The following is an 11,753-nucleotide window of genomic DNA, read 5'->3' on the forward strand; positions in this document are numbered from 1 at the left end:
CTTGTGTTCAAGTTTAAAACGAAAATTAGTGTTGAAGGCATTTGTCTCTTATTCAACAATGTCCACTCATTTAATACGAAGGATAAACTTTAATAAATCAACTAAGTCTTAATTAATAATATTAAAAAGTATATATATATATAACAAAAAGTAGAAAAATTTATTTCAACCATTGACACAACATGTCTTGGACATTCTTTCAATAGATAGTGATGCATATATTATACTATAACTGTAAATTCACAAAATCTATTCCAACAAAAATATAATTTATATTATGCAATGATCATACTAAAGAAAAATGATGTTAACACTCCAAATTTTTAAATCCAATGATAGATTATAATGTTATAATACACTGTATATGATCACAATTTTATTGATTAATTTTATGATAATTTGTTTATAAGGCAATATTTTATCCACGAAATTGTTCTCTTGCTTGATAAAAAGTCAACCCCGTTATCAAATAAACATTATTTGAGGCAATGACGTTGACCTCACATTACTCAATTTTTATATCTCCTATGGCTGAAATGAAAACAACCCTCGCCGCCCCCAAAAAATAGTACATATAAACTCAAATCACATTTATAAATACCAATTTACTGATTAAAAAAACATATTAATTTGTGCCACTATTTGTCAACTTATTCATTTTTTAAATTTTTTTAACAATTTTTAGTCATGAGAGTGAGACTTTCTTGTCGACAGCAAATTATTTAATAATTAGTAATGACGTTTCAAAATAATTATATTTAAATGGTAATGTAACATTATATAGTAAAAATATACTATTTAAAAAAAAAATTATTCTCGTTTAAATTTACTTCTATTCGACCAATTTTTTAAAAAAGAATAATTAGAAAAAATATTATTTTCCTTGAAAATTGACTTATTAAGTACAAAATATGTCCAAATCTTAATATTACTCATTCATACACTAAACAAGTAATTAAATAGAGATTCAATTTTAAAAAAATTAATTATTATATTAACTAAATTAAATACTATTTTACATAAAACAAAATTATTAATATTTAAAATAATTTTTATTATTGATAAATAATTTTTAAATTGATATCTAATTAGTTAACAAAGTTTTAGTTACCAATTAATTAGATTTTATAGTTAAAATTTTGATAACTAATTAAATACTAATTTAAAAATTATTTTAAATATTAATAATTTTTTTAATCTTAAAATTAATATTTAATTTAGTTAATATAGTAAGTAATTATTTTTTAATTTTAAAATTAATTAATATTTAATTACTTCCTTGTGGTGATATTTTTTCTATAAAGAAACATGACTAGACACCTTCCCAAATCAACAAGCTAGTGGGAAAATATGATAACAAAGTTTGCCTTCCACATCAGGAAAATGATTGTTCCTGTGGCAGCAGTTAGTTGAACTATGAACCTGGATAAACAAAAATGAGTGCTTTTATTTGTGAAATTGGAATTTTAGACACCCACTTTATCACCTATTTTCTTCTTTGTTTTTGGCGTATATATGGCATTAATGGTTGTGGAAAAGTTAGTAGGGTCTTTGGTGAGGGCAATGGGACCAGCATGAAAATGGCATATACGAGATTCATAAGATAACAGAAAGGAAGTTATCTTCTTTTTGTTGTCATGGAAGCTTCCCGTGAAACAGACATGAACTCTGTACAATTTCCAGTCACTATAACTAAACCAAAGCAGCCACTATAAGTTACTATGGTTGGTTCACTTCTTCTTGCAACTGGCTTCAGTGCTCCAAATGTTTTCTCTAGCTTGCTAAATATTGCCTCTAAAAGTATTTTACACTGTACTTGTGTTTATCTTTGAAGATTTTTCATTAATTAAAAATAAACATATTATATAAATCTCACATCGATTATAGATTAAAACATTTCATAGTATATAAGTGAGTACCAGTTTTATGATGTTAAGTTAAATTTAAAGTTCATTTCTTAATATGATATCATAATCATTTCTTTATGTGTGTTAGAAATACCTCATCACATTTCATAGTATATAAGTAGTTGCAAACCTCATCTTATAAATTGGTCTTATGAGGTTTTTTTTTTTATCGGTCTTATGAGGTTTAGTTAGACTTAAAGAACACTTTTAAATAAAATATAAAACATTTTATAGTATATAAGTGGTACCAGTTTTATGATGTTAAGTTAAACTTAAACTTCTTAATATGGTATAGAGTCATTTCCTAAATGATGTGTGTTGAAATACTTCATTACATTTCATAGTATATAAGTAGGTGCAAATCTCATCTTATAAATAGGTTTTATAAGATTTTAAAGAACACTTCTAAATAAAATATAAATTTTATTTTATAAAATAATTTGTAAGATACAAAGAATTAGATTTAAATCCAATTGAGGGAAGTAACATCTTCAACTATAAAAAATGTCCATAAAGCTATAGAGTCCACCACATGTACAAATACTCCATACGATAATAAAAATATAATTTTTACTTTAATAAAGTATTTAATACATTGATTTTTGTTTCATTGGGCAGTGTTTTGTTGACTTTACTTCAATTACATGCAATTGATAATTTTATTCTATTAAACTCTTACACACTTATGAACTGAGTCAATATTTGCTTTTATTTTAAAATATAGTTTATTCGGTTCCAATTTCAGGTTTTCACTTTAAGCAAGTGACGATAAAGTTTAATCACCTTAAATTGTACGTTTATTATGCATTAATCTTTTTTTGATAATATTTTTAGTCCTAACTATTTTAGAAAAGAGAACTTTTCTCTTTCTGCGTTCTATTTTCTTATTTCTAAAATTCAAAATGGTCCTCTAAGTCACGTTCACCCTTCGTTCTCACTCTTGAATTTTACTTTTCAACGTAGATATTGTTTGGACATAATCATAATCTCATTCCTTCAAGGTATGTTATTCTCGTTATTTTTTCTACTCTATTGTTTTAATTACTTTCTCAAGAAAATTTTATTTTTCCTTATCTTGTGCTACAATATAACTTGGTAAAAAAAACATGTGCCTTTTTGCTTCAGGTAGCCACTGTTCCAAAAGTGTGATTCTTATGTTGTTTAGTACGAGACTAAACGATAATAAAAACCAAACCTCTTCATCAGTGACAATTAAAAGACACGTTTATGATTGAGATGAGGGTCTATTTGCAAGGTAGATAATCTTATATTTGCAGAAATTCGCTTTTTACTTCAACAGGTAATAAGATTGATTATTTTTGAAAATTTAAAAGTTCAGCAATCAAGTTGCAAAGGCACAAATGTTGAGGTATGTGTTCTTGTTGCTTAACGCACGCTCATGAAAATAAAGCATCAAAACAGATAAACCTATTTTCCTGATAATGACAGTAAAAGGCCAATTTGGATAAATTGCTTTAATTTTGACTATATGATTTTTTAAGGCATTCACAAGTTAATGAATATTCATGGGAGCAGACCCATATCATTAGCGAAATGGACTAAGGAACAAGCATTTGACATGTATTTCACTCAGCATTCCCTGTATTGACTTTGTAAGACATTCATTTACACAAATCCTATTTTTTTCCACCATGAAAGAAAAATGAAGAAAAAAATTCTCTAGATCTACTTTTCTTCCCGCATCTTCAAACTATATGTCAAAGGGTCCAATCCAAGACTACCTGTGTCTTGGGTTTGAACTACGGAGAGTCACACCATGCAAAAATTTTGTATATCCAAGTAAGCTAAGCTTTCCATCACTATTTCTTATCCAGTCTTTGAGAATTGAATAAGCTGAAGGCCCAAGATTCAACTCCTGTGGCCATAAAGAAAATATAAAAAACATAGATAAGCATTGCAAAACAACATACCAAGTCATATATATGGTAGAACAGATTGTGTGTTAGAAAAAGAAAAAATTGTAATTACTCTGCCCAATTCTTCAACTGATATCAGACGGTTCCCTTCTGTCTCAAAATGTTCAAATGCAGTTGAGGCAATGTCTTCCCACCTATCAAGTGCTTCCAATTGGTATGTGCTAATTGCAGCTGCACAAAATTCTTCAAAGTCCATCTTTCTATAGGCAAGTGGCTCCATCTATACAATCATTCAACCAAGAAAATATACACACTTAGCACTAGTACATGTAGGAACTTACATACAATTAAGTAAAAAATAGTAGATCAACACAATCTAATGTGCTATTAGTATAAAAAGAACATTTTGAAAAATGTATATACTGGCGTGTCAGGTTGAACATGACAAAGATATTTTCTCTCAATACAACTTTTAAGAATAATGGCTCACCGCATTTATGATGTCAACAACCCTTGACTCCCTCATTGCATCAGTTGCATTGTGTACAAGAGCCTGCAAAGTTTGCTTTGAAGCTGTGAATCATGGAAATTAATGGATTCTAAAGAAAGGGCAGGAAAACAACCAAAACCATTCAAAGCAGGAAAAACACATCCATTATTTCCACACAAATATGAACTAAGACAAAAAAAAGGCAGGTTGTGCTGTGAAAATGACAATTTTCTAACATCCCTTGCCCTTCCCGCCAGTCACAATTAAAAACTTTAATTTATCAACCATATGGATTCTAAGGATTTTATAGGGAAGCAGTAGAAAACCATTTTGAAATTGTCAAGGGAGATGAGTCCGTCTCTATTGGGTCCCAACAATCTGAATTGTGCCCTAAGGTAGGGCAATTCATCCTCTGGCAAGGCTTTTGAAAGTGCCTAGATAAAAGAAGCCACAAGATCAGTTAAAATACAGGACAGAAAAATATTCAATAGACAATAACCTAATGTCAGAACTGGTAAAAATTGCTAAACAATGTTTCTTAAAAAGAAGTCCATTGATGAAACTTTATATCAAATAAATAAGAACACAACTTGAGTTTCCCAAAAAGCATTAGATTTATCAACATCATAATTCACAATAGACCATAAACAGCACATATTTTTCTTTTCATTCTTATTGAAAAAAGAAGCATTAAGGAGGCTCTCACCACACACCGAAACATCATGATTATATTCATAGTCAGTAGGGAAAATATCATCATGAAGGAAAATGCATGTGATATCAGTTGAGGGATGAAGTACTGCTAGTAAAATTAGAAGAAAAAAATGGCACAAACACGCATAAATTCAGCAGACATGTGCGAGAGATAGTAGAAGGTAACAAATATTAAGATAGAAGTAAGTATTTACATGAAGTAAGATACTGAAAGCTAAACTCAGCATAAGCATATTCAAGGAAAAGGAACTAAATAATACCTTCACTGCTGCACGTTTGAGTGGTGTTGCAAGAAGATAAGCCTTCACTAGTTTATAAACTAATATGTCTAAAGGGATTGGACGGCTTTCATCCCTCAACCAAGGATGACCTGCATGTACAGAAGTATGCAGTAATTAGTTTATCAGATTCAATTTACAAAAACATTGTCAGTACCTTTATGCAAATTCATTACTAATAGGAAAAAGCTAGTGTCCTCCAGTCGAAAAGGTAGCAAGTACAATCTTACTTCTAGACTAAATGAAACCTATAAAAGATTAGATAGGCGCAACCACTATCTGACCAATGTTACACATACGTAATTCTTTCATGAGTCAGTTAATAGACAAGTATCGAAACACTCAAGGAACCCAATCTTAAAGCTAGTCGTTAAGGAAGAATAACCAAATACTTAAATACTTCACCAAACATCTTATATTACCCAATGTTGGACTTAGGTAAATGTAACACCCAAGTCTCTATCATAGCACCACCCCAAATAACTACCAACTCCTACTCTACGACACTTCACTTAACTTCGTCATTAGTCAGAACCTTCCATGTAGCCCTTTCAAAATCTTGACAATAACCTTTGATACCAATTGATAAATACCCAACCAATGACAGATCTAGAAATTTATATTGTGCGAGCAATACTTATTTAATAGATAAGAGAACTTACTTAGAGCTTGGACAGCTGTCATTCTTTTCCTGTAGTCCTTGTTTAGAAGCCGTTTTACAAAGTCCTTGGCCTCTGCAGAGGCAGAAGGCCAAGGTAAATCATCAAAGTTAGGATCAGCTCTAAGCACTGCACGAAAAATTCCAGATTCTGTTCGTGCCCAGAAAGGTCGACTTCCACATAATAAGATATAGGTAATAACACCAATACTCCATATATCTGCTTCAAGACTATATGACCTGTGAAGGACCTCAGGTGCAACATAATACGCACTCCCAACAATGTCATTCAGCCGTTCATCTGTATATCAATCAAACACATGAAGGGAAAAGTTAAGAAGGATGGTCTTAAATCCACAAATATTCGACCAATAATGAATGAAAGGAAGCAGTTTTCAGGTAATGAGTACATGGGGCAGACTACTGAGACACAAATGCATTATTCTAGTGACACATCATTCAAATTTTCCTTTTACATAATATACATCAAACATTTACTGAAACCACACTTATATCTTCAATCTCGATATTTGGTTTTAAAATGTATTGAAGTTGCAGATGGGTGACAATTAGAACCCAATCAAATGACACTTGGAATGATGAGCTGTAAAACCCCACGTAAATTTTCAAGGAAGCATGGTTAAATACATAAATGCATAGTCGCTGGAAACCTATATACCTCCAACGATCAATAAGATGTCACCTAAGAGCATTATGCAAAAGGTAAGCAGAAGCAATGAAGTGTGCATTTCTAGTAGCTAGCTGTTTATTTAATACTTCTAATATGTTAACAAGAGAGTCTGCTTTGGAAGGAAAAGGGTAAAAAATATAGAACCACTATAATAATTACCTGGCCGGATGAAGTCAGATAGACCGAAATCAATAAGCTTCATGTCAGCATCTTCACTTCTTGAAGTGAAGAGGAAATTCTGTAAAACCAAGCTCCGACAAAGGATGGACAACATTATTGATACTCTAATTCTTATATTAGTAGAACTCGTGATAGAAAAACAGAGCTAAAAGTGATCATTACAAATTATTATGCGGATGAAGATTTAAAGCACAAACCTCAGGTTTAAGGTCCCGGTGCACAACACCTTGAAGATGACAAAAAGCAACTACACTTAAGATCTGCAAAACTATAACCTTGGCATCCTCCTCTGAATACTTTCCTCCCCTAATTTGACAGTAAGCATTAATCAGTACGTAAAAAGATTATACCAAGTTCAAAATAAATAAAAAATAAATAAAAGGCTAACCTTGACAAAATTCTGTCAAGAAGCTCCCCACCTTCACACAATCTGGTAAGAAAGAAAAAATGGTCACTGTATGATGTAGTTACAGTTCTAAGATGCATGTCCCCCAACAGTTAAACAACTTAGCAAATATTCCCCAAAGAAATATATGCCATGTAGAAACTTAGAAATAAAGCAACATCTAATCTACATGCAGTTGAACTTGTTTAAAACTTTGGAACAGGCAAAAGAATGAACAAAAGAAATGAGAACCAAAAGTAAGAAACTGCATATTAGTTGTAGTCCCAATAGAAAAATGATCTGCACATAAACAACAATGTCTTTTATAGTTCAAAGTGACTGCTCATTAACCAAATGTATAAAGAAGACAATACTGGTTCAGTTCTCTAGCAATCTGACACCAAATTTTCATTATGGATGGTAATGAATCACAAAAACAGAATAGTCAAGCTTTACCCACTATGTGAGGTTGGTTATATGGATAAAAAACATACCATAAAGTTGTCATAAATCATAAATTAAATGATATTTAATGCAACAATAAAAGACATACTCCATTACTATGTACACATTGTTGGCATCTTCAAAAGCATCATGATATTTGACAAGATGTTCATGGCCAGATAGAGCTTTTAATATCTTCACCTCTCGGCGAACATCTTCAATTGCTATTGCAGTAGTCATCTGCTGAATAAATTTTATTAAGACTAGAAAAAAGTATAAAAATGCAGGGGCAAAGAATAATAATTTAATTCTAAGGTGATACAACCTTTATTTTTTTTTCTTTTTAAAAATCTAATGGAACTATGAGGGACAAAAGGAGGACTTAAAAGAATATCCTGTAGACTCCTTATTTGGACAAAAAAATTGGCTTGGGCATATGTGTGCTTCACAGTGATCAAACATGCCTTAAATTTCAAATAATGACACTCATATACAATAATTGAATTATTTGTAAAACATGAGTACAAGCTGGGGGCCTGCTTTAACTTACATACCGAGGTTGCCTAATATATCCAACTGAACTAGTTTTTTGGGAACTATTACAGAACTACTAGGAATATATATATTAGTTCATGTCTAAGTAGTAAACTTGAAAGTGATTATGCAATCCAGTGAGGAGAAAGATATTGCAGCAGCATAATGAGCATATATGAATTAGAGAGACCACTAGGCTATCCATGTGGCATGCAGACAACTATCACACTTTGTACATTAACTTGTGATTATCAGCATTAGTCTGCTGGACATACATTGAGTTTGTTGCTTCTAGTTTTATGTTTTTATCACATTCTTTAAAGTGAATTTTCTTGGTTGGCTTGTGTGTGCAACACAATTCCAACCACTGTCTTCGGACCCACATCCATATGTGAAAAAATGTTAATCTACCTTATGCTATTATGTTGCTTTAGTGTTAATGTGGATAAGTGACATAATTCCATACGCTGTATGTATTTAAAAGTATCTCATTAATGGTTAAAAACACAGTAAGGTAATATACAACCAATCTCCAACAAAGTGACTAACCCTACCTCAAATAGGGACAAAGAGAAACATGCTTTTAACACTAAATGACTGAAGCATTGATATACATCAATGCCTCACACATGTAAGACAATTTTAGCTTCCAAAACCTCCAATAAAGTGGCTAACCCTACATCGAATAGAAACACGCTTTTAACAATAAATGCTACTGAAAGTTACAAATATTATAAATCTTGCATAATAAAACGGCTGAACCGTTACCCAAGAGGACGGAGTATTGTAATACGCCAGTGCCTCACATACGCAAGTCGATTCTAGCATCCAAAACCGACAACAAAGTGACTAACCCTACCTTAAATAGGGTCGAAGAGAAACACGCTTTTAACACTAAATGCAACTGGAAGTTACAAAGAATCTAAAACTTGCACCATAAAACGGCTGAACCGTTACCCAAGAAGACGGAGTATTGTAATATGTCAACGCCTCATATGTAAGTCGATTCTAGCATCCAAAACCGCCAACAAAGTGACTAACCTACCTTAAATAGGGGCAAAGAGAAACATGTTTGTAACACTAAATGCAACTGGAAGTTACAAAGATTCTAAAACTCGGCACAATAAAATTATCGGGCCGTTATCCAAGAGAACGGAGTATTGTAGTATGACAATGCCTCACACATGTAAGACAATTTTAGTGTCCAAAGATATCAATAATGGTTAGCATCAAACAATATCAAAATGGATAATTATTTCAACAGTTAGCTAACGAACACAATCTATATGATAAAAACGAATCAAAAAATAACAAAATGGATAGTCATTTCAACCGTTAACAAAACAATTTATATGATCAAAACTTCCATTCAACTGCAATGAGGGCAGGCTGCATGCATTTACATGATAATGTTTCTTATCAAACAACTTATTCTAGCACACTCAAACAAAGAGATCATTCTTTACCATCTTGGTTTACACTACCAATTTTCCAAATATCATTTTTACACATACTACACCACATGATCAGTTCAGCTAGGCAAGTTAAGAAATGTCATGCCATGTAAACTTACAGCTGACAACAAGCTAAAAACAAGTCAAATCCAACTACATAGAGTTTTTTTCTTTAAAATTTTACACTTCATTCAGTAAAATCCAAATGACTCTGACCACAGAACAGTGAATTTAAAATTTTGAAATGAAGCTACAAACAAAGAAAACAAGACAATGTCCCAGAACCATGTATTTGTCGGGTAACATTTGCAAGTACAAACTACAAATCTCAAAACCCCAATCCGTAAGAAAACTGAGTCTGACAAATTCCCAATCATTCCCTAGTCCCACTTACAGAATCTTGCAGAGCGTTCAATCAAACAACAGATATCAAACCCCGAATCGTCAAAATCCAAATGCTATCATAATTCATAATAACAAAAAAAAAACACAATAAAAGACCAGACAACACAATGAAACACAAGTACAACCAACAAACTCAAATATCTCAAAACAAATTAACAAACTAAATTGAGAAGACATTGGATTGAAATTGTACCTTCGCCTTGGAAATGATCTTAACAGCAACAGGTTGGTCTTTGAGTTCGCCCTTCTTCCCCTTAGCATAACAAGTATGACCAAAATGCCCTCGACCCACTTCTTTCCCAATTTCATATTTCGCCCCAAAATTCTTACCGTACCCAAAGCTCTTATCCAGCGACTGTTCAGTCGCCACCGCCGCCGCTTCTTCCTCCGGGATCGGCCCCTCTTTAGGCGTCTTCCCGTGCCCCAGCCGCTTCGCTAGCGACGCCCTTATGTGCTTCGCCGGCGACGGAGGCGCGAACGACCGCCGAAAAAATCTCCTCGGCGTGCCTCTCGCCGGGGACGGCGTCACGCCGCCACCATGCGGGTAGGGACTCGGCCATGGACTGGCCCGCGCCGGCGTGCCCTTCACCGGCAGTGGAGAGAGCGGGGCGTCAGCGGATCCGGCCACCGCGACAACTGTGTCGACGGTGGTTTCCTCTGCGGCGGCGGCGTCATTTTGCGGCGTGAGATTGGACTTGCCGTAGCACTGACCCATGTGGACGTCAGCACATCGGAGGGCCTCACGCGGCGGGAAGTGGGGCGAATCTGGTCAGATGAGAAAACGATAAAATGAGGGAATTTGAGTCAGGTAGAGAGAGAATGAGAGAAGGGGTTTAGAGAGAGAAAGCGAGACAGTGCGCGACAGAGACAGACAGACACCGAGAAAGCATGGACAACCTCTGTTAACAAACAGAGAAAGCCGTGTGTTTGTGTGTGTGAGTGTCACTGTTGTATAATGTTTAGGGGTTCCGATAATCTGCTTCGCGGTGCACCCTGGACTTTTCTGCTACCCTGATGTCACCACTCATTAATACACCCTCTCTACCACATTTCTTTTACTGCTCTTCTTTCATTATTTAATAAATACTTAAAATTAAAAAATCATTAAATAAATATAAAATTTCACCAATTTTATAACTTGTAATAAAATTTTATGTTTAGCTCTAAGAATAACTTGACTTTATTTTATTATTATAAATGTTACTTTTTTCTGCGTAAAAATTATAATCTAATTTTCAGAATTGTTGGCCTGGGGTGTGGGGGAATTTGTGTTCTTGTGTTCCCTCATGCGTGGGATAATTTTTGTGTGGGGAGTTTATGTTTTGTCTTTAGCTACTTTATTTTTATATTATGTCTCTTGTAACTTTTGTTGCCGTTATTAGTAATTTTCAAATGAATAAGCATGCGTTCCATTTTAAAAAAATAAATATTCAAAGGAAGACTTTAGACTAGAACGGGAGAGAAATCATAAACTGATATTGGGAAAATATTAGGGAGACTCTCTTATTTTAATCACTCACTCTGCTAAAACTATTAGTACTTTTATAATTTAAATATCTAATTGATTATTATGTTAATTAATTATACTATTAAATAAATAATAATAATGCTTTAATAGAATCATTACAGAATTATTTTTAAAATTAAGTCTATTTAAATGTGAAGTAAATTCAAATTTAAGAAAATACGACTTTTTTTGTCAATTACAAATGATTTATTCTTTAGCTTTCAAATAA

At 32.9% G+C, this 11,753-nt stretch overlaps 1 protein-coding gene across 1 annotated transcript; it reads right to left on the reverse strand.

The window, feature by feature from the left end:
- Positions 1–3,367: 3,367 nt before the first annotated feature.
- Positions 3,368–11,019, reverse strand: LOC137818521 (CDPK-related kinase 3). Its single transcript, XM_068621993.2, has 11 exons — positions 10,211–11,019; positions 7,734–7,864; positions 7,184–7,225; positions 6,993–7,101; positions 6,775–6,853; positions 5,929–6,225; positions 5,249–5,358; positions 4,601–4,708; positions 4,275–4,337; positions 3,897–4,064; positions 3,368–3,783 (listed from the first exon to the last, which is right to left on the reverse strand). Exons 1-11 carry the CDS (start codon positions 10,730–10,732, stop codon positions 3,646–3,648), a joined length of 1,767 nt encoding a protein of 588 aa, XP_068478094.1. The 5' UTR covers positions 10,733–11,019; the 3' UTR covers positions 3,368–3,645.
- Between the last annotated feature and the right edge of the window lie 734 nt (positions 11,020–11,753).

This window comes from Phaseolus vulgaris, chromosome 10 (assembly GCF_051622355.1).
Source record: "Phaseolus vulgaris cultivar YP4 chromosome 10, ASM5162235v1, whole genome shotgun sequence".
In the NCBI taxonomy this organism is placed as follows: Eukaryota; Viridiplantae; Streptophyta; class Magnoliopsida; order Fabales; family Fabaceae; genus Phaseolus; species Phaseolus vulgaris.